This window comes from Oncorhynchus mykiss, chromosome 3 (assembly GCF_013265735.2).
Source record: "Oncorhynchus mykiss isolate Arlee chromosome 3, USDA_OmykA_1.1, whole genome shotgun sequence".
NCBI classification, from domain to species: Eukaryota; Metazoa; Chordata; class Actinopteri; order Salmoniformes; family Salmonidae; genus Oncorhynchus; species Oncorhynchus mykiss.
In genome coordinates, this window is record NC_048567.1 from 22042217 (window position 1) to 22069069 (window position 26853).

Sequence of the window (26853 nt, forward strand, 5' to 3'; positions counted from 1 at the left end):
GACTGTCACGTCTGTCACGTGCTCAGTGTGAACCTGCTTTAATCTGTGAAGAGCACAGGGCGCCAGTGGCGAATTTGCCAATCTTGGTGTTCTCTGGCAAATGCCAAACGTCCTGCACAGTGTTGGGCTGTAAGCACAACCCCCACCTGTGGACGTCGGGCCCTCATTCCACCCTCATGGAGTCTGTTTCTGACCGTTTGAGCAGACACATGCACATTTGTGGCCTGCTGGAGGTCATTTTGCAGGGCCCTGGCAGTGCTCCTCCTTGCACAAAGGCGGAGGTAGCGGTCCTGCTGCTGGGTTGTTGCCCTCCTACGGCCTCCTCCACGTCTCCTGATGTACTGGCCTGTCTCCTGGTAGCACCTCCATGCTCTGGCCACTACGCTGACAGACACAGCAAACCTTCTTGCCACATCTCGCATTGATGTACCATCCTGGATGAGCTGCACTACCTGAGCCACTTGTGTGGGTTGTAGACTCCATCTCATGCTACCACTAGAGTGAAAGCACCGCCAGCATTCAAAAGTGACCAAAACATCAGCCAGGAAGCATAGGAACTGAGAAGTGGTCTGTGGTCCCCACCTGCAGAGCCACTCCTTTATTGGGGTTGTCTTGCAAAATGCCTATAATTTCCACCTGTTGTCTATTCCATTTGTGGAATAGAAAGTGGACAGTTTGATTTCACAGAAGTGTGATTGACTTGAATTTTTTTTGAGCAGTGTATATTGGCAATATTCCACAAACCCAGAGGTGCCTTATTGCTATTATCAACTGATTGCCAACATAATTAGAGCAGTAAAAAAAAAAGTCATACCCCTGGTATTCAGTCTGATATAACACAGCTGTCAGCCAATCAGCATTTAGGGTTTGAACCACCCAGTTTATAATACTGTTTTGATGCTCTTGAATGCAGCCAAAATTATTTAGTCCCTGCTATCTGGGATCCTTGGGACATCCCTAAACCCCATGGAAGTTTAAATGTAAAATGGTTAAGGTAGGAACATCCCAAGGATTCCAGATCGTACTGACCAATATTGTTTGTAGCTTAGTCAGGCAGTCACAATTTACATGACATCAAGGTTTTGATGCGCCGTAACAGGGCCAATATCTTAACTGTTTACCACCTTAGTAACGAGTGTCTTTGCTTTAGTAAAACACTAGATAGACAAGGGTTCATTCAAAAATCTGATTTAATATATATGCATAACATTGGAAGACAATTTCATTCAATGACACTTACTTTGTCAAAGGTATATTGACAAAAAAAAAAAATCAAACTCTTCATTGAGCAAAGTAACAACTACATAGATCATCCTGTACTGCATACAGAGACAAAATAAGGACTAAAACAGGAGCTCATAAAAAGTAAATGATTCACAAATGTACACATTTACATATAAAAACATGAAGTCTTATAAATGCAATCAAGGATTATGTTTGAAGACTTGACCGTGACAATACTTTTCAAAACTCAATTGAACAGCTTGCCATGCAAATCCATCATTAGTCCAAAATGTTTTGCAACAGAAACCGTTTACTAAAAACAGAAAGTTTATTGTTCAAATTCCTGTAGGTCCCTCCCCGTTTGGTTCTAGTGAATACACCCCAGCATACATACATACATACCACTGCCTTGTTGCAATAAAGCTGTTATATGTGCATCAAAACCACAGAGGGAAAGATTTGAAATCCTCCACAGAAGACAAAGGCAGTGGATAGCTATGGTGAGGGGCCTTTTTCTATTTTGACTGGTCAAGTCAAGAAATACATTTAAAATCAACCATGTGTGAATTCATGCATTGCCTGAGGACATGTTTCCATTTACAGTGACCAACCTTGAATCTCTAAACGCGGTTCGTTTAGCCTAAATACCCTTTGCTTGGGATCAGTAGAAAAACTGTAAAGTGTATTAACAAAGCACAGATTATTAACAAGCAATGACTCAAATGCATAAGCCTTAAGTAGCATGTTAAATATGACCTAAGAGAAGTGTGCAGTCAAGTTGGAAATGACATAATACAGAAACAAAAACATTTGGATTCAAATAAAAACATGAAGTAAAACTCTGCTTTGAGCAGCTCTAAGGTAGGCACATTCTTTTGATTATCCTTTTCCAGCATTGGAACGTTCACACAGTTATTTGTCACAAGGACCGTTTTCATGTCCTTTAGGAAATCAGCTGCAAAAAAACAAAACCGACGGTTATACAAAGAAAAGTCTGACAACATAAAACAATTGAAAAGCATTCACACACAATTTTTTGGTGGGGAATGACTTAGATTTTAGTAGTCTAGAAGCACAGTGCTGCTATTCCAGAACACCTAGGGAGGACAGGTAACTCACCGTTTTTACTGTCTGCTTGACATAGTCCTTTCTGCTGGTCAGGTCATAGTCTGGGTATGTGTCATACACCTGGGGCAGAGAAGTTGTTGCCTTAGACTTTTACAGGTAAGCCAACCATCATTGTGATATCAAATCAGAGATGTTTGAGAAGCAAACATACCTTCTGGCAGATCTTCTTCATGGTCATCTCCTCCAGGTTGGCGTCTTTCAGCAGCCTCTTCACCGTCTCCTTCAGCTGCTCATCTGTCGGAGGCTTCTTGATCATCTTGATCAACGGCTCATCGTCGTCCGAGCTGTCGAGTGCTGTTATTTAGGAAAACAAGCAGAGAAAAACATAACATGCATTAGGCTACAGGTTGCCAATGACGTATGAAACGTGTTATAAAAGTAAATCTACATATTCTTACCATTGCCCTTGCTGGCAGTCTTTTTCTGTTTGTTACTGCTGCTGTCTGCTTTCTTGGTCTTAGCTGCTGGCTTGGCCGGTGCTGCCCTCTTAGCTGCCGGTTTCCTTTTTGGCTGAGGACAAATCAATCCATTAGTTAATTCCATTAGTTCAAGATAAAAAGACAAATGGGTAAAAACCCTATCCAGATATTATAGACATGATCTGTTACATACAAATATGGACAAACCCAAACTGTTGACTTTTGTATTCACAAGAATTGCTGTGAGTTTAGCAAATCCAGAATCTGGGACAGATTGACAGAAGAGTCTCACCTTCTCAACTTCACTCTCGCTGTCTTTCTCATCCTCATCATCCTTGTCTGAATCATCCTTGTCCGAATCAGACTCAGACAGGTCGGAGTCTTCCACTTTTGTTCTCTTTTTGGCAGGAGCTGCCTTCTTTGCCGGTTGCGTACGCTTCCTGGAAGGTGTTCTCTTGCCCTTGGTTGGTGGATTTGACTTGGGATCCTGATTGGTAGGAGAGAAGGGACTTCTGTGTTTAATCTTTGAGTGACAGAACAGGCTGACTGTTCCCTTTTACAGTTCTAGAATATTTATATAGTGGCACTAGTATCGTCCAAGACCAAATAAGGGAAATATCAATTTCCAATGAACAATACCTATCAGTTTACATTACAACATTTCAGTTGCTTACCTCATCGTCTTCAGAATCATCGGTATCTTCATCGGTCGTCACCTTTTCCCTCTTTCCCGATTTCCAGCTCTTCTTTTCAGCGTCCGACTCGTCTTGTTCGACTGTGACTCCTTGCTCGTCATCCTCATCACTGCTAGAATCAGTGACGATAGCTTTGGACTTGCTCTCTGCTTTGACCTTCCGGGGGCTGCTGGATGTACTCCTGGCCTTAGCCTTGGTCTTGCTCTTAGAGTCTTTGGTTGAGATATTCTTCTTCGACTTCTTCTTTCTCTTTGAGATCACAGGCTGCAGATGGGAAGGATAGAATTATAGGTTGGGCCTATACCTTTTTGAAGACCTCATTGGTGAACACAGTTCAGTTTTCTATTTGACAAGACCACAAACTCAAGAAATGTGTACCTAGCTAAAGAACAAAGACCAGTCACTCACATGAAAACGACTGTTGACAGATTATTTGAAAAATAAAGAGAAGACCTGTAACTCACCTTTCCTGATATTCTGGGACTAATGAGGAAAGTCATGATCCTATCGATGAGGACTGACTGGTTTCCACCCTTCTCCAGGTCCAACACTTTACAGATGGTCCTCAACCTTACACATGTTATCCTGAATCAGTGCACACAATTACTAGTCATTCATTTGCTTGTTTATAGTAACAGAGTAAGTTTGATCCACAATCACAACAATATTTCTGATCATGTTTAAACACGTTTCTTCGTTAAAGCTGTTAGAAGCACTTATGTGGAACAACCTTAAAAATGTTCTAAAAATTGGATGTGTTGGTGCCTCTAGGGATATTCAGAAAGCTGATTGGAGGACCTTTTTACTGATGAATGTTTTCATTTCTTATGACCGTGTTCTCTTTTTGGTTGCATTTTGCATTATATTTTGATGGGTGTGTCTGTCTTCTGTAATTTATGTAATTCAGGGCTCATCTGTAAGAGACCTTGATCTCAGTATGACTTCGATAAAATAAGGTGACAAATATACAGTACCAGTCAAAAGTTTGGATACACCTACTCATTCAAGGGTTTTTCTTTATTTGTACTATTTTCTACATTGTAGAATAATAGTGAAGACATCAAAACTATGAAATAACACATATGGAATCATGTAGTAACCAAAAAATAAAGTGTTAAACATAAAAATGTTTTAAATTTGAGATTCTTCAAAGTAGCCACCCTTTGCCTCGACAGTTTTGCACACTCTTGGCATTCTCTCAACCAGCTTCACCTGGAATGCTTTTCCAACAGTCCTGAAGGAGATCCCACATATGCTAAGCACTTGTTGGCTGCTTTTTCTTCACTCTGTGGTCCAACTCATCCCAATTGGGTTGAGGTCAAGTGATTGTGGAGGTTAGGTCATCTGATGCAGCACCCCATCACTATCCTTATTGGTCAAATAGCCCTTACACAGCCTAGAGGTCATTGTCCTGTTGAAAAACAAATGATAGTGGGACTAAGCCCAAACCAGATTGGATGGTGTATCGCTGCAGAACGCTGTGGTAGCTATGCTGGTTAAGTGTGCCTTGAATTCTAAATAAAATCACAGACAGTGTCACCAGCAGAGCACCCCCAAACTTTCAAACTCTTAAAAGTAATGATGGACTGTCGTTTCTCTTTGCTTATTTGAGCTGTTCTTGCCATAATATGGACTTGGTCTTTTACCAAATAGGGCTATCTTCTGTATACCACCCCTACCGTGTCACAACACAACGGATTGGCTCAAATGCAGGAAGGAAATAAATTTCACACATTTCCTTTTAACAAGGCACACCTGTTAATTGAAATGCATTCCGGGTGACTATCTCATGAAGCTGGTTGAGAGAATGCCAAGCGTGTGCAAAGCTTTCATCAAGGCAAAGGGTGGCTACTTTAAAAATTCTCAAATATATTTTGATTTGTTTAACACTTTTTTGGTTACTACATTGTAAAATGACACATGGAATAATGTAGAAAATAGTACAAATAAAGAAAAACCCTTGAATGATTAGGTGTGTCCAAACTCTTGACTGGTACTGTATGTATGTATGTACGTACAGTGCCTTGCAAAAGTATTCGGCCCCCTTGAACTTTGCGACCTTTTGCCACATTTCAGGCTTCAAACATAAAGATATAAAACTGTATTTTTTTGTGAAGAATCAACAAGTGGGACACAATCATGAAGTGGAACGACATTTATTGGATATTTCAAACTTTTTTAACAAATCAAAAACTGAAAAATTGGGCGTGCAAAATTATTCAGCCCCTTTAAGTTAATACTTTGTAGCGCCACCTTTTGCTGCGATTACAGCTGTAAGTCGCTTGGAGTATGTCTATCAGTTTTGCACATCGAGAGACTGACTTTTTTCCCATTCCTCTTTGCAAAACAGCTCGAGCTCAGTGAGGTTGGATGGAGAGCATTTGTGAACAGCAGTTTTCAGTTCTTTCCACAGATTCTCGATTGGATTCAGGTCTGGACTTTGACTTGGCCATTCTAACACCTGGATATGTTTATTATTGAACCATTCCATTGTAGATTTTGCTTTATGTTTTGGATCATTGTCTTGTTGGAAGACAAATCTCCATCCCAGTCTCAGGTCTTTTGCAGACTCCATCAGGTTCTTCCAGAATGGTCCTGTATTTGGCTCCATCCATCTTCCCATCAATTTTAACCATCTTCCCTGTCCCTGCTGAAGAAAAGCAGGCCCAAACCATGATGCTGCCACCACCATGTTTGACAGTGGAGATGGTGTGTTCAGGGTGATGAGCTGTGTTGCTTTTACGCCAAACATAACGTTTTACATTGTTGCCCAAAAGTTCAATTTTGGTTTAATCTGACCAGAGCACCTTCTTCCACATGTTTGGTGTGTCTCCCAGGTGGCTTGTGGCAAACTTTAAACGACACTTTTTATGGATATCTTTAAGAAATGGCTTTCTTCTTGCCACTCTTCCATAAAGGCCAGATTTGTGCAATATACGACTGATTGTTGTCCTATGGACAGAGTCTCCCACCTCAGCTGTAGATCTCTGCAGTTCATCCAGAGTGATCATGGGCCTCTTGGCTGCATCTCTGATCAGTCTTCTCCTTGTTTGAGCTGAAAGTTTAGAGGGACGGCCAGGTCTTGGTAGATTTGCAGTGGTCTGATACTCCTTCCATTTCAATATTATCGCTTGCACAGTGCTCCTTGGGATGTTTAAAGCTTGGGAAATCTTTTTGTATCCAAATCCGGCTTTAAACTTCTTCACAACAGTATCTCGGACCTGCCTTGTTCTTCATGATGCTCTCTGCGCTTTTAACGGACCTCAGACTATCACAGTGCAAGTGCATTTATACGGAGACTTGATCACACACAGGTGGATTGTATTTATCATTAGTCATTTAGGTCAACATTGGATCATTCAGAGATCCTCACTGAACTTCTGGAGAGAGTTTGCTGCACTGAAAGTAAAGGGGCTGAATAATTTTGCACGCCCAATTTTTCAGTTTTGGATTTGTTAAAAAAGTTTGAAATATCCAATAAATGTCGTTCCACTTCATGATTGTGTCCCACTTGTTGTTGATTCTTCACAAAAAAAAAATACAGTTTTATATCTTTGAAGCATGAAATGTGGCAAAAGGTCGCAAAGTTCAAGGGGGCCGAATACTTTCGCAAGGCACTGTATGTATGTATGTATGCATGCATGTCTGGTACTGTATGTATGTCTGTCTGGTACTGTATGTATGCATGCATGTATGTATGCACACACGCTACTACTGTTGTTTCATAAGTCCTAATTGAGCAACCCCCTCTCCTTCTTACCTCATCATCCTCTCCTTCTTCTTTATATAGGGATCACTGTCAACCTCGAACGGGAAGCCATTGAACAGCCGCATGTTTTTCCTCATTGTGGCAATCTGAGGAGGGAACCATCAACAATGACAACCGACTAAGAACAACAACTCTAGAGTTGTTTTACCCACACAGGGGTGTCCATTGTGACATTACTCAGCCTTTAAAAAAAGTGTAAGATACACTTACCTTACCTGGCATATCAAAGAGAATTGTATGAAGCGGTTTCAGATCTGGAACCTTCAGCTTTCCAAGGTGGTGGTTCACTCTCGCAATGTCTCCTAATTTATCTCCGCCACCTGAGAGGGAGTGGAAATTAGGTTTGTACTGTTAAATAATGAGCTGACTACAGAGGGCAACATGGTGGTGGGAGCATGATATGGGATCCCAGCGGGGCTGGTACATGATACTGTTGCATCCCAATAGACTACGAGACTGATGAGAACTTTTTTACAGGCTTCATTCTGTCTCATGTCGACAAAACTTTGGAAACGTTCTATGCGCTCATCTATAGCCTTTGGTGATAGACATGTCCGAGGATGCTCCATCTTACCATTTTCAACTTTCAGCACCTTCGCAGGTTTTGCAACCTGGAAATCAAGTCTTTGCACCGTCTTTTTCTCCCTCTTCCCTTCAACTATTTGAGATAGAGCTGCAAGAAGAACATAACAGGTCAAATAGAATTCAGTGCTGCTGGCTTCATCAATTGTAGCAAACCAGGCCTCTGCATGCAATAACTAACAAGTTGGACCCATACAAAGCTGAGGAAGGTAAAGGAGGGATGATACCTAGCTAGATACCTGTACTGAACTATAAATTAACAGTGTAGGCCTATAGAGCAAAACGGGTTCATAAACATCATTGACTTATCATACTTATGTCTCTACTCATTTCATTCCGTGGTTTCAGGGCCTTATATGGTGAGTCAGCCAGGTCTTCAATCTTTTGTTCTTTCTCCATCTCATCCGACAGGGGACAAACCTCCATCTTTTCATCCATTGTTTCAGTCATGTCAGTGCACTTTGTAACATCTGCTGCCCTGTTTTGGGAAGAAAGTAATTCCACCATCAGTTTGCCAGATATCCCTGGAGAAGCACCTGACTATAGTCCCTACTTTTTATGCGAATAATATTAAACTACAACATTAAGCTAACGTTAGCTAGTCAACAACTTTCCATCGCACTTAATGTCATGTCCGAGAACATTGTTAGCTAGATAGTTTTTGTTCAATTGCATTTTTTGTGCTTACTAACCACTTATCTGAAATTAGCCATCTAACGTTACCTAGTTAGTTAAATTCACAATCAAATCACAATTTACCCACCACCAGATAGTTGTCATTATTAGTATACATAGCTAGCCAGCTACAACAGTACATTCAATCTTATGGAGTTAAATTGTTTGCGGTGTGGCGCCCGGAGACATGATTTGGCGCGCAGGTTTGTTTTGAACACAACATAGAGCTAACGTTAGCCAGCTAGTCGACTAACGTTACGTACAATACGCCATGTCCCAAAGTTCACCACGCAGACTGAAAACTATCTCGATATTTGCTAACCTGTTGAATTGACAATGGTGCTTAAGTAGAAACCGATCTACGGGATAGCTAACTAGTCAATACATTCCCGCTGATGCTGCCTGACTTGGCTAGCTAACGTTACCGCGGTTAGCTCAGTCTTCTTGTCAACGTTGCATCCAGTCAGGCAGATCTTTTTAGCTACTGAATGCACCTAAAAGCCGAACATTTATTTGTTTCATCGCTATAATTATACTTAATATGACCATTCTGGGTCATTCGAAATGTATAGCAAGCTATTGCAGTATGCCAATAAATTCAATACTTTACCTTGTCACCAAAACAGAATTGGATTAGCTTCCAAATGGCGGGGTTGTTGCAGTGTGGGCGTCAATGGGCAATCATTTAGATGACGTACAACACAACATTAGTCAATCATGACTAACTAAACCACACAATATTAGAAATTAGCCAATTAGGACTAATCTAACACCCAACGTCGTATTTCCCTGGTTTTATTGGTCGATTGGATAATACACTCAATGAGGGGATTCGATTATCTGTCCCGAGTTACCCCAGTGAGAGGAGTTTAAAGCCATTGACCGGTGCAACGCGGCTCAGGTTAATATAACTCCCTCAAGAGTTAACATTTTTGGCGTGTTAATTAATCAGTAGAAACCGATCAACGGGATACGCTGTACAGTACTTTCTGTTGCTATCACCTTGTTGTGCAGGAAAACAGCGGGGGCAAGGGACTCACCTGGTAAAGGTAGGCTTAAAACTAATGAGGCGACTGTTGCATTTGGGCTATTTCACAATATTAGTGCTTTTTCAGAATGGGATTTTTTCATTCTATCCCACACTAGGCTGAGTGTATTATGGAAAGGCAGGGTTGCTTTCTGGGCTTAAAATATAGGTATATTTATGTGACTGGAAATCAAATATTTAACCTTTTAAAAAAAAATCTGCATTTTTGATGCACGGTACACTCTTTATGATTTGTATGCTACATTCTTTACAGTTAGCAAAAAGCAGGTGTACCACATGGTACCATCAAAATACATCTCTGACCAGGAGTAAAAAGACAATCTCCATCAAAGTTGAGAGGCTCCACTCAGACAACCACTCTGCCAATGCTATAGATGCCAAGTATTCATCTGTCACCACATCATTACCTACACTACACCTGTCAGACCTACCTAGATGTTTGCCAGCTATGCCACTCCCTACTGTTGAACCATGGGAAATGCACAGGAGACTACTCTCCGTTCCAACCAGAAAAGCCCCTTCATCAGTGTCAGATTCACTGCTGAAGAGTAATCCTCTGAGCATTGACCAACATTGCTCACGCCCCTTCTGGTAAAGGTATGTGAAGGTTGTTGTTGTTGAATGGGCAACAACAGTTTGGCTGCCTCAAGGGACACTCAACCACCCACTGCCTGTACAGAACAGCAAACACCAGAGGCACCTCCAGCACATTGGTCCTGATGGACTACAGCACGGCCTTTGATCTTGTGGATCACACCATTACAATGAAACACCTTTTGCAATTATCTGTCCGACCAGAGACCATGCCATGAATTTGAAAGTTCCATTCCGGCCTGTAGCCAGGTTAAAAGATCCCATGAGACTTTATCCCAGGCCTCAAGAACATTCCTGTGGCCTCCCCCAGGGCGCACGGCTTGGTCCAGATGTATTTGTGGCTCATGTCAATGGCGCAGGTAAGGGTGCTCTCGAGCGGCTAGATGTTCTTTACCATTCGGCCATCAGATTTTCCACCATTGCTCCTTATAGGACACATCACTGGACTCTATACTCTTCTGTACACTGGTCATCTCTGTATACCCGTCGCAAGACCCACTGGTTGATGCTTATTTATAAAACCCTCTTAGGCCTCACTCCCCCCTATCTGAGATATCTACTGCAGGCCTCATCCTCCACATACAACACCTGTCCCCAAAGCACACACATCCCTGGGTCGCTCCTCTTTTCAGTTCGCTGCAGCTAGCGACTGGAACGAGCTGCAACAAACACTCAAACTGGACAGTTTTATCTCAATCTCTTCATTCAAAGACTAAATTATGGACACTCTTACTGACAGTTGTGGCTGCTTTGCGTGATGTATTGTTGTCTCTACCTTCTTGCCCTTTGTGCTGTTGTCTGCGCACAATAATGTTTGTACCATGTTTTGTGCTGCTACCATGTTGGGTTGCTACCATGTTGTCATGTTGTGTTGCTGCCTTGCTATGTTGTCTTAGGTCTCTCTTTATGTAGTGGTGTCTCTCTTGTCATGATGTGTTTTGTCCTATATTTGTTTTTATTTTTAATCCCAGCCCCCGTCCCAGCAGAAGGCCTTTTGCTTTTGGTAAACCGCCATTGTAATTAAGAATTTGTTCTTAACTGACTTGCTTAGGTAAATTAAATAAAAATCAGAGGGTACCCTATCCAACTCCTGGGCCTTTGTGGATGACTTGAACCTCATAGAATCAAGACACGTGACACTTCCAAAATACATCAGGGCCTCTACCAACTAACCGACTGGTCAGAACAAAACAAGATGAATCTCAACCAATAAAGTGCAATGTCATGTACACCTGTTTCAGTCACAATCCTGATCCACCCTCTGCCATTATTCATCTCCGGCCACACACCTGAGGTGGTGTCCAGCGCCAAAGAGCTCGGTGTGACACTCCAAGACAACTTGAAAGGGGACCCACCCATCACCACCAAAGGGAACCAAAGTCTCTTCATGAAGAACCATCTACGCCAAGTCAACCCCCCCCCCCGAAGACCTTCTGACATTCTACACCTGCTTTGTCCATCTAGTGCTAGAGCACGCCACTCCAGTATGGCACCCAGGTCTCACAGCCCACCAACACAACCAACTTGAGAAGATCCAACGACATTCACCCAAAATCATCATGGGGACCACCTACACCTCCTGCATACAATGACCTGGGCTTGGAGTCCGGTCGCACCCATCTCTGCAGATCCTTTGCCCTGAAACTTGCAAAATCCCAGGATTACAACAAATAGCTGCCTCGGAAGAAAGGCCATGTCAGTGGCAGATCTACCTGATCTAATCACAAACTACACCTTTTGCACACCTTATTTAGGTAAGTATTCAGACCCGTTGCTGTGAGACTTGAAATTGAGCTCAGATGCATTCGGTTTCCATTTATCATCCTTGAGATTTTTCTACAACTTGATTGGACTCCACCTGTGGTAAATTCAAATGATTGGACATGATTTGGAAAGGCACACACCTGTCTATATAAAGTCCCACAGTTGACAGTGCATGTCAGAGCAAAAACCAAGTCATGAGGTCGAAGGAATTGTCCGTTGAGCCCCGAGACATGATTGCTGAGGCATAGATCTGGGGAATGTTACTTTAAAAAAATTCTGCAGCATTGAAGATCCCCAAGAACACAGTGGCCTCCATTCTTAAATGAAAGAAGTTTGGAACCACCAAGACTCTTCCTAGAGCTGGCCACCCGGCCAAACTGAGAAATCGGGGGAGAAGGGCCTTGGTCAGAGAGGTGACTCTGACAGAGCTCCAGAGTTCCTCTGTGGAGATGGGAGAACCTTGCAGAAGGACGACCATCTGTGCAGCACTCCACCAATCAGGCCTTTATGGTAGTGGCCAGATGGAAGCCACTCCTCAGTAAAAGGCACCTGAAAACCTTATTGGAGTTTGCCAAAAGGTACCTAAAGACTCTCAGACGGTGAGTAACAAGATTCTCTGGTTTGATGAAACCAAGATTGAACTCTTTGGCCTGAATGCCAAGCGTCACGTCTGGAGGAAACCTGGCACCATATCTACGGTGAAGCGTGGTGGTGTTTGCATCCTTTTTTGGGGATGTTTTTCAGTGGCAGAGACTGGGAGACTAGTCAGGATCGAGGGAAAGATGAACAGAGCAAAGTACAGAGAGAGATCCTTGATGAAACCCCAGTTTGAGGTCCTGAGCAGGTTGAAGGTTCACCTTCCAACAGGACAACGACCCTAAGCACACAGCCAAGACAACGCCGGAGTGGCTTCGGGACAAGTCTCCCCTTCCAACCTGACAGAGCTTGAGAAGAATGGGAGAAAATACAGGTGTGCCAAGCTTGTTGCGTCATACCCAAGAAGGCTTGAGGCTGTAATCGCTGCCTACAGTGAAATAAAAAACTGTTTTTTTGCTTCGTCATTATGTGGTATTGCGTGTAGATCGAGGGGAAAAAACAATTCAATGCATTTTAGAATAAGGCTGTAACGTGACAAAATGTGGATAAGAAAGGGTCTGAATACTTTCCAAATGCACTTTATCTAAAATTTTGTGAGATTAGGCATGTATGGCGCTTTTATTATGAAAAGAAGCAATCAATTTCCTGGTTATCAAAGGCAACTAAATTCTCTCCTCTTTCCTTTCCTCCTCATCAGTTTAACCTGGTGTGTGAAAGCAAAGGTGTGAGTGAGGCATCACAGTTCATCTACATGACCGGCCTTCTAATAGGGTCCCTGGTGTTTGGTCCAATGGCACACAGGTAAAACACACAATCCACTTATAAATTATCACAAGTTTAGTGAAGAGGTCACCCCAAAAATGTGAAATACCCCTGCAGGTTTGGTTGTCGCTTCGCCATCCTCGTTTCCCTGCCTATCCAGTTGCTGTTTGGAGTTGCCTGCTGCCTTCTCCCCCGACATCTATGTCTACATTGGCCTTCGGTTCGTGGTCGGCATGACAATATCAGACAATGTGTTAAGGTTTTCTTCCGGTGAAAGAGAGGAGGACCAAAATGCAGCGTGGTTATTTGTATACATCTTTAATAACGATACAATACAAAACAATTAACGTAAAGTGACAAAACCTAAACAGCCCTATCTGGTGCAAACAAACCCAGAGACAGGAACAATCACCCACGAAACACTCATACCAGTCATCCAACAGACTTCCATTCAGAGCGACACACAGAAAGAAGCATCCAGGGTTGATGCCCTGCTCAAGGGCACGTTGACAGATCTCCCACCAGGCCAAACCCGAACCCGTTTGCTATAGCAGCCTCCTTCACTATTGTCTATACTGCTGAACTCTATCCCACCATTGTACGGTTAGTTAAATTCCCAATGTATACTGTTTATTACAGCAGAATAATATCCTCATTCTTCATACTGTTTATTACAGCAGAATAATATCCTCATTCTTCATACTGTTTTACAGCAGAATAATATCCTCATTCTTCATACTGTTTATTACAGCAGAATAATATCCTCATTCTTCATACTGTTTATTACAGCAAAATAATATCCTCATTCTTCATACTGTTTATTACAGCAGAATAATATCCTCATTCTTCGTACTGTTTATTACAGCAGAATAATATCCTCATTCTTCATACTGTTTATTACAGCAGAATAATATCCTCATTCTTCGTACTGTTTATTACAGCAGAATAATATCCTCATTCTTCATACTGTTTATTACAGCAGAATAATATCCTCATTCTTCGTACTGTTTATTACAGCAGAATAATATCCTCATTCTTCATACTGTTTATTACAGCAGAATAATATCCTCATTCTTCATACTGTTTATTACAGCAGAATAATATCCTCATTCTTCATACTGTTTATTACAGCAGAATAATATCCTCATTCTTCATACTGTGTGTGTCAAATTTTCTCCTCGTCCACTTTTGGATACATTTATTGCCATGTCCTTCTTCATGTCGTCCTTGCAGACAGAATGGTGTGGGTCTTAACTCCATCTGTGCCTTTGGGGTGGGCATCCTGGCCCCTCTGATGCATCTGCTAGATGTGTACCACCAGGCCCTGTCCATGCTCATCTGTGGCCTCCTGCCCTTCATCGGCGGGGGGCTGTGCGTTCTACTGCCAGAGACCCTCAACACTGAGCTCCAAGACTACATAGACCCACTCGAGGAGAAGACAATGTGGGTAACCTCTCTGTTTTAGACATTTTAGCTGTCTATATTTGAATTGTGAAATATGTGAATTGAATCAAGCACCATACTTATGGATTTTTACTTGTTGATGTTAGAACATTGGAGAGCGTGACTATTGAAAACTGACTCGATGAGGAGGAGAAACCAACTGAATTGAGGAGCTCAAAATTCTGATCACTGTCTGGTCCATACTCCCTGGAGGTGTGAGTTAGTTATTACTCTAAAATATATCTTATTTTTTGTAAATGATACCACCTTTTGGGACTGATATTTTTTTTTTAATGCATGAATAATACAACATTATTAATGTTGTGCATAAAATAAAACGGACCCATCACAATTTGAATATTGTTGATAACTCTCATGACCCCATCCAAAATGGATGGGTCCTTTTATTTTATCACCATCACAATATTGATCTTGGTGATAAAATAAAACGGACCCATCACAATATTGATCTAGGTGATAAAATAAAACGGACCCATCACAATATTGATCTTGGTGATACCTCTCATGAACAGAAGATGGTGCCAAGTAACTTATCAATGGGAGAAATGGTACAGATATTACAGTGCCTCTGGAAACTGCCACCAAATTGCTTAGATAAATGTTAGTGGGACTGCAGATAAATTAAAAAGTCTCAATCGAACAGTAGTATACTATTGATATAATAACTCTGTAGCCATATGAACTTGAAACTATCATTTTTCTTAGACACTTTACAGATAAACCTGGATCCTGATGTCCTGCATGTCACATAGGACCCATTGTATCCTATTTTATACATATTCTTTCCATGCACATGGGTGAACAATGTGAGAAATGCCACATATAGATGGACAGTAATTGCATGTCTGGAGAGCTGTGGATGTGCAGTTACGGCAGACCAAGCCTGTCTCAACGCTTCCATAATTGCCATGGGAAGTGAAGAAAAGATCTGATGGCTCTCTGGGGTGAACGGAAGGTGAACTGTGACAAGTAAAAACGAAATGGGAATTCAGGAACCTACCATTTAAAAATAGTGTCCTGGATCTGTACAAATAAACGTGGATATTTTAAGAACCAAAATCCTACAAAAAAAGTACTTTGACGTTTCTCCCCTGCCTTGGCTTCCTCTCATTGAACAAGGAAGGAAAATAAATCTCATTACAGAACTGAAATGGCAGGTAAAAATGTCAATTGAGGACCCTTGACTTTGTCTGATTCAAAGCATGTGGTTGGGGGATTTTTGCAAATACAAATGAGCTGAGAACATACAATGGTGCATGTAGATGAGCCCTTTTTCAGCGACATGTTTGAATGGACCAAAATATGTGTTGCAGTTAGAAAACCTTTGAGATGGGACACATTTTTTGATGGAACAATTTTGTGAAATTGTCTACAATTCCATCTCTCTGGAAATATCAATCTGCATAACGTAATATCATTGATAAGCCAGAGTTCAAAACTTTCATATGAAATATTTATTTTCATGGTTTCTAATATAAGGTAAATTGGACCCATAATACATTTGCATGCACTATATTCAGAAAAACGCCCCTCCTTGCGAGTGCTCGTTGCTACTCAACATTTTTAAACAGCACCGCGAGCCAAGAGGGTTAGTGCAAACCGGAACCCTTGGGACGTCCATACCATAACTTTATCCCCTACCATTAACCCTTACCATTTTTTATTTCAACTTTAAAGGGGTAGTGACGTCCAAAGGATCCAAGATAGCAAGGACAGAGTTAAGAGGGTCTAGTGCACGGTGCGGTGCGCATCTGCGGTCTTAGAGCTGTCTGAAACGCACGGAGTTTTGTCATGTTTTCTTCGAATAACTGGAGCACTTTTTCACTTATGCTCGCAAGGAGATAATAATCATGATCAACATTAGTGTCAAAACACATAACTAACTGGCTGTTTTACGCAGAATATTAAAAGGAACTTGGCTAATGGAGAGGATGGAAAACTCAACTATCCCTTTTATCAAGAGGGAAACTCTCAATATATAGCCAGGTAAGACCAATCTTTTCCCCCTTAAGTTATATTATTTGGGCTAGTTTCGTGGCTATTACTGTAGTTTTGTGGTCCACTTGGTACAGTACAGGCTAATCTTTCAGAGATGGTTCATTCCAGTAACCTACTATCTCTGACAAAATTTTTTTTTTTAATGCAAGACAATACTTTATTTCAATCTAATAAATATTTAACAGCAACTTGTAAATTTATTCATGATTCATATAATAACCAGAATATCTACAGCTATTTTTCATTCGAAACACTTGTGTTGCTCTGTTATTACATAATCCAAACTGCTCACCTCCTAGGCTTACAAAATGTAGGTAGTTATTTTATTTGCGAGTAAAATTCAAAACCATGAATACATTTCGTTTTCATTATGACGTTGTGCCAGTAATATAATATTGTTATGTAGTTATTGTGTAATAGGATGCCAGTTTACAATGTCTACATGCCCCCATTTATCCTGCATTTTCTGTCATTTATGCTCCTCAAATATCTTCTGCAATGACCATTGATTGACTAATTCATTCATGTGATTGCCTGCATGAAAATCCAATTTACTCAATTCTACAGTCTTTTTTTTTCTTCTCATAATACAGTTGAAGTTGGAAGTTTACATACACCTTAGCCAAATACATTTAAACTCAGTTTTTCACAATTCCTGACATTTAATCCTAGTAAAAATGCCCTGTCTTAGGTCAGTTAGGATCACCACTTTTTATTTTAAGAATGTGAAATGTCAGAATAAAGTAGAGAGAATTATTTATTTCAGATTGTATTTCTTTCATCACGTTCCCAGAGGGTCAGACGTTTACATACACTCAATTAGTATTTGGTAGCATTGCCTTTTAAATTGTTTAACTTGGGTCAAACGTTTCGGGTAACCTTCCACAAGCTTCCCACAATAAGTTGGGTGAATTTTGGCCCATTCCTCCTGACAGAGCTGGTGTAACTGAGTCAGGTTTGTAAGGCCTCCTTGCTCGCACACGCTTTTTCAGTTCTGCCCACACATTTTCTATAGGATCGAGGTCAGGGCTTTGTGATGGCCACTCCAATACCTTGACTTTGTTGTCCTTAAGCCATTTTGACACAACTTTGGAAATATGCTTGGGGTCATTGTCCATGTGGAAGGCCCATTTGCGACCAAGCTTTAACTTCCTGACTGTTGTCTTGAGATGTTGCTTCAATATAGCCACATTTTCCTACCTCATGATGCCATCTATTTTGTGAAGTGCACCAGTCCCTCCTGCAGCAAAGCACCCCCTGAACATGATGCTGCCACCCCCGTGCTTCACGGTTGGGATGGTGTTCTTCAGCTTGCAGCATCCCCCTTTTTCCTCCAAACATAACAAAGGTCATTATGGTCAAACAGTTCTATTTTTGTTTCATCAAACCAGAGGACATTTCTCAAAAAAGTATGATCTTTGTCCCCATGTGCAGCAAACTGTAGTCTGGCTTTTTTATGGAGGTTTTGGAGCAGTGGCGTCTTCCTTGCTGAGCGGCCTTTCAGGTTATGGGGTGGCAGGGTAGCCTAGTGGTTAGAGCGTTGGACTTGACTTAAACTGAAATGGTTGCAAGTTCAAACCCCCGAGCTGACAAGGTACAAATCTGTCGTTCTGCCCCTGAACAGGCAGTTAACCCACTGTTCCTAGGCCGTCATTGAAAATAAGAATTTGTTCTTATTGACTTGCCTAGTTAAATAAATAAAGGTAAAATATGTCAATATAGGACTCGTTTTACTGTGGATATAGATACTTTTGTACCTATTTCCTCCAGAATCTTCACAAGGTCCTTTGCTGTTGTTCTGGGATTGATTTGCACTTTTTGCACAGTAACTTCACCTCTTGGAGACGGAACGCGTCTCCTTCCTGAGCGGTATGACGGCTGCGTGGTCCCATGGTGTTTATACTTGCATACTATTGTTTGTACAGATGAACGTGGTACCTTCAGGCGCTTGGAAATTGCTCCCAAGGATAAACCAGACTTGTGGAGGTCTACAATTGTTTTTCTGAGGTCTTGGCTGATTCCTTTTGATTTTCCCATGATGTCAAGCAAAGAGGCACTGAGTTTGAAGTTAGGCCTTGAAATACATCCACAGGTACACCTCCAGTTGACTCAAATGATGTAAATTAGCCTATGAGAGGCTTCTAAAGCCATGACATAATTTTCTGGAATTTTCCAGCTGTTTAAAGGCACAGTCAACTTAGTGTATGTAAACTTCTGACCCACTGGAATTGTGATACAGTGAACTAAGTGAAATAATCTGTCTGTAAACAATTGTTGGAAAAATTACTTGTGTAATGCACAAAGTAGATGTCCTAACCGACTTGCCAAAACTATAGTTTGTTAACAAGAAATTTGCTGAGTGGTTGAAACACTTAGGTTGGAGTCATTAACTAGTTTATGTAAACTTCTGAATTCACACAGCCATTTAGAGACATTAGAAACATGTAGAGTAAACACAACTAGAATATCTCCATACCCAGAAACTTGTTTGGTAGGACCATTAAGCTTTTGGTTTAAATAGCAATTTACATTTAGCCCCTTTTGGATTTGTTATTGTTATTATATACATTTTTGTAGCTTAGGCATTATCTTCCTCCTCTCACTTAAAATGTAGGAAAATCCTCATCTTTCACCACTTTTACACACAGGGCATGTTTTCAGTATATGGTAGTTTGTTTCAATCATGACAGGTGAGCACATTTTAGTGTCTATGTTCTTGCCAACAGATCAACTGCTCTGATATCCATTTTTCAGAATGTATCTTTTAAATATGTGCGGCTTAAAATTAACACCGTGACGTTGTTAGATAAACTTAACAAAGATAATTAATGATTACAGGAATAGGAACATTAATTCTATTAATTAGGTAGGCCAGCTAAAATATTTAAATCTCCACAAAGAGCTTTAAGAAGCAGGACACGGCCAGAGGCTCTTTCCCTGTCTTCCCCTCTTTCTCTCTCTCTCGCTCTCTCTCTCTCCCCCTCATTTGATGTTAGACACGATGCTCTTGGTAGGAGCAGCCAAGGAAATGTGGATTCCTTCATTCAGGGAGCAGAGGGAGTTTAACTGAGGATTAGGGATAACTAATGACTGCTTCTAGCCAAGCTGTACAATGTATTCCCTTGCCACATGGCTAATAGGCTACACAGGGGATGGAACAAGCAGGGACCGAGTAGAGAATTCTTCTTGGAATTAGTATGAAGATTCTACCTTACATGTTAGCTGTTCTCTATGTGGTCTCAATTGGATTTGGTGCCAGTCACTATTTTGAACCTGAACAAATGTTGACCTCATTGTTTACCTTTTCCTTGATACCCAATTGCACTCCTAGTCCCACTTCAGGTTTTCCCCTCCACCCCAGGCAGGCCTGTGGCCGCCATGATGAGCAGCTCATCCAGCCCAGCTGAGTTCTCCAGGGACAGGACCTCCCTCCTGTCCATAGACTCTAGCGTCTTCTACAGCGGGCCCCCTCCTGTCTGTGACTACCCACTGGACTTCTTCACCATCAACGTGGGAGGCAGCCGCTACGTTCTCTCCCAGGAGCTGCTGGCATCCCACCCAGAAACCCGTCTGGGCAAGCTGGCCCTGTCCACATGGGACTCTGCCCTGGAGCTCTGTGACGACGCTGACTTGCTGGAGAATGAGTTTTTCTTTGACCGCAGCTCACAGACCTTCCAGTATGTGATAAACTTCTACCGCACAGGCCACCTGCATGTCAGGGAGGAGCTTTGCGTGTTCTCCTTCCTCCAGGAGATTGAGTACTGGGGCATCGACGAGCTCTGCATCGATCCCTGCTGCCGGGAACGCTACTACCGCCGCAAGGAGCTCAAGGAGAGCTTGGACGTGCGGAACGAGGCTGAGGCTGACGAAAGCCAGGACGAAGACTTCAACGGCGCCGCGTGTTCAGATCTCCGGCGGCGCCTGTGGGACCTGCTGGAGAAGCCAGAGTCTTCACGAGCGGCACGCGCCTTCGGCACGCTGTCCATCATCTTCGTGGCGGTGTCCATTGTCAACATTGTGCTCATCTCGCTGGACCTGGGGAATGTGGGTGGGAACGGGATCGGTGACGAGAGTGGGGGCAGTGACGGGGGTACACCTTTCTTCGTGGACGCACTGGAATATGTGTGCGTGGTGTGGTTCACCGGCGAGCTGGTGTTGCGCTTTGTCTCCGTGCGCGACAAGTGCCGCTTCACCCGTAGTGTTCCCAATGTGATCGACCTGCTAGCCATCCTGCCCTTCTATGTGACTCTGGCAGTTGAGAGTCTGCACGGTGGCTCTACTGAGCTGGAGAACATGGGCCGCGTGGTGCAGGTGCTCAGGCTCATGAGGTCCCTCCGCATGCTCAAACTAGGACGCCACTCCACAGGTAATGTAGTCGTCTATCCAAACATACAGTATACGCAGCCATTTTAATCCTGTCATGATTCCTAAACCTGATGCCGTTACCTATCATTTGTCACGCCAAGCTGCAGTAGTCCAGGATGTCAGATTGTCCAGGATCTCAAAGTTGATTTTGAAGGTACATCATTATTTTCAAAGGATAGATCACTTATTTCTTTCTTCCAGCAACTCATTAGGTGATTTGTAGATGTGTGTAAAAAGTACAGCAGGGTAGTCAGACAAGATGGCGGGTGTTACGTGTACAACAGTGTCATTGTAGTCTGAAGGCCCAAAAATCTGAAGAATCTGAAACTATAAGAATAGAAAGAGTCAGAACTTTTGTGAAACAGCACAGTGGAAAAAATACATGGCAGCTAGAAATCAGAACTGGATGGTCTTCAGAGATAGATGGGAGGGGTTGACGGTAGCTGAAGGCTGGGACAAAAAACAAACAAAAGATAACTAATGTAAAATGTACTGTCCGTGAAATGTAAGTAGTGTGTCTTAAGCTGGAAGTGGAAGCCTACGTATTGTTTTCTATTATTTTTACTCCAATTAGGAGAGGGGTGGTGGGGGAAAATAATAAAAGAAGGAAAATACATTTGACAAACATATTAAATTATATACACAGTACCAGTCAAAAGTTTGGACACACCTACTCATTCCAGGGATTTTCTTTATTTTTTTACTATTGACTACATTGTAGAATAATATTGACCAAGTCCATATTATGGCAAAAACAGCTCAAATAAGTGACATGACAGTCCATCATTACTTTAAGACATGAAGGTCATTCAATCCGGAAAAGTTCAAGAACTTCAAGTGCAGTTGCAAAAACCATCAAGCACTATGATGGAGGACCGCCACAGGAAAGGAAGATGCAGAGTTACCTCTACTGCAGAGGATAAGTTAATTATAGCTACCAGCCTCAAATTGCAGCCCAAATAACAGAGTTCAAGTAACAGACACATCTCAACATCAACTGTTCAAAGGAGACTGCGTGAATAGGGCCTTCATGGTCAAATTGCTGCAAAGAAACCACTACTAAAGGACACCAATAATAAGAAGAGACCTTTGATGGAGGTTACCTGTGGATTTATTTCAAGTCCTACTTTCAAACTCAGTGCCTCTTTGCTTGACATCATGGGAAAATCAAAAGAAATCAGCCAAGACCTCAGAAAAAAAATGGACCTCCACAAGTCTGATTCATCCTTGGGAGCAATTTCCAAATGCCTGAAGGTATACAAACAATAGTACGCAAGTATAAACACCATGGGACCAGGCAGTTGTCATACCGCTCAGGAAGGAGACGCGTCTCCTAGAGATGAACGTACTTTGGTGCAAGGAAGAAGCCACTGCTCCAAAACCGCCATTAAAAAAAGTCAGACTACGGGTTGCAACTGCACATGGGTACAAAGATCGTACTTTATGGAAAAATGTCCTCTGGTCTGATGAAACAAAAATAGAACTGTTTGGCCATAATGACCATCACAATGTTTGGAGGAAAAAGGGGGAGGCTTGCAAGCTGAAGAACACCATCCCAACCGTGAAGCATGGGGGTGGAAGCATCATGTTGTGGGGGTGCTTTGCTGCAGGAGGGACTGGTGCACGTCACAAAATAGATGGCATCATGAGGAGGGGAAATAATGTGGATGTTTTGAAGTAACATCTCAAGACATCAGTCAGGAAGTTAAAGCTGGGTCGCAAATAGGTCTTCCAAATGGACAATGACCCCAAGCATACTTGCAAAGTTGTGGCAAAATGGCTTAAGGACAACAAAGTCAAGGTATTAGAGTGGCCATCACAAAGCCCTGACCTCAATCCTATAGAAAATGTGTGGACGGAACTGAAAAGGCATGTGCGAGCAAGGAGGCCTACAAACCTGACTCAGTTACACCAGCTCTGTCAGGAGGAATGGGCCAAAATTCACCCAATTTATTGAGGCAAGCTTGTGGAAGGCTACCTGAAACATTTGACCCAAGTTTAAACAATTTAAAAGCAATGCTACCAAATAATAATTGAGTATGTATAAACTTCTGACCCACTGGGAATGTGAAAGACACAAAACTGAAATAAATCATTCTCTCTACTATTATTCTGACATTTCACACTCTTAAAATAAAGTGGTGATCCTAACTGACCTAAGAGGGAATTTTTACTAGGATTAAATGTGAATTTAAGAATTGTGAAACTGAGTTTAAATGTATTTGGCCAAGGTGTATGTAAACTTCCGACTTCAACTGTGTATGTGATATGAGGTTGTAATCCAATTCTTAGTTTTTCTGTGATTAAACTAGCTTCTGACCCAGGAGAGATTATACTGTGAAGTCTCTTGGAGTCGTAAGATTTTTCAGGGTAATAGAAAGCCTGGGATAGAACTAAATAGCAAGAGTGAGGAAGGGAACGAGGCGGGCTAGGAGAAGGAGAAAAGATATTCATTCATATTTCCTCAGGAGATTGAGGGAAGGGGGCCTGACAGATGAGAGAATGTTCCTGAGTCCATTTGTGTGTGTCTGTGTACGTTTGCGTCCGTGCACGTGAATGGCTTGGATGTTGTTGATTTTGGCGAGGGATGAGAGCCTTGGTTTGGGATGTAGGCTGTGAGGCCATGCAGAATGAAGGGAGATGATGCTACCACACCAAAAGAGAAGATAAGAGAGGAGGAAGTAGACCAGAGACGGTGACAGATACAGAGCCAGCTCGTCACATCTTGTCCTTTTCAATGAAGAAAAAAGAAAAGGCGATGCGAGGTCAACTTTGTCTTTGATCTAGGATGCACTGACACACTAGGCCATCATTACACTTTTCTAGAATTATGGGATATATTACAAATCTTTGTTGACTGCAATTGTACCATATTCCCTCTAGTATGCTACTTCAACAAATTGGTAAGTATGTCATGTTGCGTCAGGAAAAGAGAGAAATAGATTTCTCACTCTGGGTGATAATCTGTTTTATTAACAGCTGTTTTAGGGGAAAAGCGCGGATTTACAGGGCATGTTCTCCACTTTGTCTACATGCTGGTATATCTTGATATCCCTGAGGAGTCTATGACATTTGCTCAGTTTTAAGTCCCATAGTCTGACTAAAATTACTTGAAAATATAAAGGCAGGCGTGTTCTTGCCATGTGTGTGTGACAATATATCTGTCTGACAATATCCTGAACCAAGGTGCATCCCGATAACTGTATCATTTTCTAAACAAAGACGTGTTTGCTTTACTGTTTGGTTTATAGACAACTTCCAAAGAACCAAATGTACTAGCTAGGTCTCATTTTGATCCCATATAGTGTTTCAGTACACAAAAAGAACATTAAAAAGTATACTTACTTGGCAAACTTAACCAAATATTTATTTTCTACTTGAAGAGTTTGGAGAGCGTACAAGCAATATCCGTGTGTGAATAGTCCTACCACCTGCGCAGTTGTGCATATTTAGAGTTTTGCACTTATTTTAACTGCCAGCTTGCTGTTAAATTTTCCCCACTAAATTGTCAGTCATGAGTTTCGCACATCATCATTGTTTACATTAGCTGTTTGTGGAATACAGTGTATAATTTGAATAGATGCAGTATAGTACCTTCATGTTAGGCAAGTGAAAAGGTATTTAGACTGGTTTTAAGAGTTTATTATTCTACACTTGAAAGTGTGCACCTGCCACACTCTAAGATTTGCGTACCATCAAAGAGTATACACTTTTCAGAATGGTCCTCCAACAGATGGCATCATTCTAACGCATCAGTGCAGACAGCCGTAAGACTCTGACGTTAGACAATGCACTTTCAGGTGTACGACCTGAATAAGTAATCTGTCATTTAATCTCCTGAACTGATGTATAATTTACCCCAGCCCTCTGTATCCCTGTGTCTCCCAGGCCTCAAGTCCCTGGGCCTGACCATCACCCAGTGCTACGAGGAGGTGGGTCTCTTGCTCCTCTTCCTCTCCGTGGGAATCTCCATCTTCGCCACGGTGGAGTTCGCCCTGGAGCATGACATCCCCGGCACCACCTTCAGCAGCGTGCCCTGTGCCTGGTGGTGGGCCACCACCTCCATGACCACGGTGGGCTACGGAGACATCCGCCCCGACACCACCCTGGGCAAGGTGCTGGCCTTTCTCTGCATCTTGTCTGGCATCCTGATCTTGGCACTGCCCATCGCTATCATCAACGACCGCTTCTCTGCCTGCTACTTCACTCTCAAGATGAAGGAGGCGGCGCTGCGGCACGGGGAGGCCCTCAAGAGGCTGGCGCGGGGTTCGCTGGGTGACTCGGAGGTGGGTGGGGCAGCAAGGGGAGGAGGGGTGAACCTGAGGGATGTTTATGCCAGGAGTGTGATGGAGATGCTGAGGCTGAAAGGGAGGGAGAGGGCCAGCACACGGAGTAGTGGAGGGGGTGAGCTCTGGTGGTAATGTGGAAGATGGAGCACAAGAGCGGCTGTGGAGAAAAAGCTATGGAAGAGCGGCTGTGGAGAAAAAGCTATGGAAGAGCGGCTGTGGAGAAAAAGCTATGGAAGAGCGGCTGTGGAGAAAAAGCTATGGAAGAGAGGCTGTGGAGAAAAAGCTATGGAAGAGCGGCTGTGGAGAAAAAGCTATGGAAGAGCGGCTGTGGAGAAAAAGCTATGGAAGAGCGGCTGTGGAGAAAAAGCTATGGAAGAGCGGCTGTGGAGAAAAAGCTATGGAAGAGGCTGTGGATAAAAAGCTATGGAAGAGCGGCTGTGGAGAAAAAGCTATGGAAGAGCGGCTGTGGAGAAAAAGCTATGGAAGAGCGGCTGTGGAGAAAAAGCTATGGAAGAGCGGCTGTGGAGAAAAAGCTATGGAAGAGCGGCTGTGGAGAAAAAGCTATGGAAGAGCGGCTGTGGAGAAAAAGCTATGGAAGAGCGGCTGTGGAGAAAAAGCTATGGAAGAGCGGCTGTGGAGAAAAAGCTATGGAAGAGCGGCTGTGGAGAAAAAGCTATGGAAGAGCGGCTGGGGAGAAAAAGCTATGGAAGAGCGGCAGTGGAGAAAAAGCTATGGAAGAGCGGCTGTGGAGAAAAAGCTATGGAAGAGCGGCAGTGGAGAAAAAGCTATGGAAGAGCGGCTGTGGAGAAAAAGCTATGGAAGAGCGGCTGTGGAGGAAAAAGCTATGGAAGAGCGGCTGTGGAGGAAAAAGCTATGGAAGAGCGGCTGTGGAGGAAAAGCTATGGAAGAGCGGCTGTGGAGAAAAAGCTATGGAAGAGAGGCTGTGGAGAAAAAGCTATGGAAGAGCGGCTGTGGAGAAAAAGCTATGGAAGAGCGGCTGTGGAGAAAAAGCTATGGAAGAGCGGCAGTGGAGAAAAAGCTATGGAAGAGCGGCAGTGGAGAAAAAGCTATGGAAGAGCGGCTGTGGAGGAAAAAGCTATGGAAGAGCGGCTGTGGAGGAAAAAGCTATGGAAGAGCGGCTGTGGAGGAAAAGCTATGGAAGAGCGGCTGTGGAGAAAAAGCTATGGAAGAGAGGCTGTGGAGAAAAAGCTATGGAAGAGAGGCTGTGGAGAAAAAGCTATGGAAGAGCGGCTGTGGAGAAAAAGCTATGGAAGAGAGGCTGTGGAGAAAAAGCTATGGAAGAGAGGCTGTGGAGAAAAAGCTATGGAAGAGCGGCTGTGGAGAAAAAGCTATGGAAGAGAGGCTGTGGAGAAAAAGCTATGGAAGAGCGGCTGTGGAGAAAAAGCTATGGAAGAGCGGCTGTGGAGAAAAAGCTATGGAAGAGAGGCTGTGGAGAAAAAGCTATGGAAGAGCGGCTGTG

General features: G+C 42.7%; 3 protein-coding genes across 8 annotated transcripts; 2 read left to right on the top strand and 1 right to left on the bottom strand.

Moving 5' to 3' along the window:
• Positions 1-1172: 1172 nt before the first annotated feature.
• Positions 1173-9258, bottom strand: LOC110513791 (protein DEK). Of its 6 annotated transcripts, none has more exons than XM_021593499.2 (12): positions 9103-9258; positions 8132-8295; positions 7810-7908; positions 7446-7555; positions 7227-7321; positions 3931-4051; positions 3446-3730; positions 3064-3258; positions 2751-2862; positions 2504-2649; positions 2344-2412; positions 1173-2179 (listed from the first exon to the last, which is right to left on the bottom strand). In XM_021593499.2, the coding sequence occupies exons 2-12, from the start codon at positions 8265-8267 to the stop codon at positions 2168-2170; spliced, it is 1380 nt and encodes a 459-aa protein (XP_021449174.2). In that variant the 5' UTR covers positions 8268-8295; positions 9103-9258; the 3' UTR covers positions 1173-2167. The 6 variants fall into 6 exon arrangements, with proteins under 6 accessions (XP_021449174.2, XP_021449179.2, XP_021449187.2 ...); XM_021593504.2 differs by lacking the exon at positions 9103-9258 and adding an exon at positions 8918-9072; XM_021593512.2 differs by lacking the exon at positions 9103-9258 and adding an exon at positions 8815-9041.
• Positions 9259-9318: 60 nt separating this feature from the next.
• Positions 9319-15040, top strand: LOC118947026 (solute carrier family 22 member 13-like). Its single transcript, XM_036972102.1, has 4 exons — positions 9319-9541; positions 13193-13296; positions 14491-14700; positions 14808-15040. Exons 2-4 carry the CDS (start codon positions 13247-13249, stop codon positions 14836-14838), a joined length of 291 nt encoding a protein of 96 aa, XP_036827997.1. The 5' UTR covers positions 9319-9541; positions 13193-13246; the 3' UTR covers positions 14839-15040.
• A 227-nt stretch (positions 15041-15267) lies between these two features.
• On the top strand, positions 15268-25652 carry LOC110503910 (potassium voltage-gated channel subfamily V member 1). Its single transcript, XM_021582547.2, has 3 exons — positions 15268-16707; positions 20051-21085; positions 24973-25652. The coding sequence occupies exons 2-3, from the start codon at positions 20098-20100 to the stop codon at positions 25503-25505; spliced, it is 1521 nt and encodes a 506-aa protein (XP_021438222.2). The 5' UTR covers positions 15268-16707; positions 20051-20097; the 3' UTR covers positions 25506-25652.
• The last annotated feature ends 1201 nt before the right edge of the window (positions 25653-26853 follow it).

What these genes read in the sequence shown, in the direction of transcription:
- LOC110513791 (XM_036972047.1), bottom strand. An exon ending in TGAAATGAGTAGAGACATAA is followed by an intron (nt 7,909 to 8,131) that starts GTATGATAAGTC and finishes TTCTTCTTGCAG; the next exon opens with CTCTATCTCAAATAGTTGAA. An exon ending in GCGAGAGTGAAGTTGAGAAG is followed by an intron (nt 2,863 to 3,063) that starts GTGAGACTCTTC and finishes ATTTGTCCTCAG; the next exon opens with CCAAAAAGGAAACCGGCAGC.
- LOC110503910 (XM_021582547.2), top strand. Translation starts at nt 20,098, where the DNA reads ATGATGAGCAGCTCATCCAGCCCAGCTGAGTTCTCCAGGGACAGGACC. An exon ending in ACTAGGACGCCACTCCACAG is followed by an intron (nt 21,086 to 24,972) that starts GTAATGTAGTCG and finishes TGTGTCTCCCAG; the next exon opens with GCCTCAAGTCCCTGGGCCTG.
- LOC118947026 (XM_036972102.1), top strand. Translation starts at nt 13,247, where the DNA reads ATGACCGGCCTTCTAATAGGGTCCCTGGTGTTTGGTCCAATGGCACAC. An exon ending in TTTGGTCCAATGGCACACAG is followed by an intron (nt 13,297 to 14,490) that starts GTAAAACACACA and finishes TCGTCCTTGCAG; the next exon opens with ACAGAATGGTGTGGGTCTTA. An exon ending in CCACTCGAGGAGAAGACAAT is followed by an intron (nt 14,701 to 14,807) that starts GTGGGTAACCTC and finishes TGTTGATGTTAG; the next exon opens with AACATTGGAGAGCGTGACTA.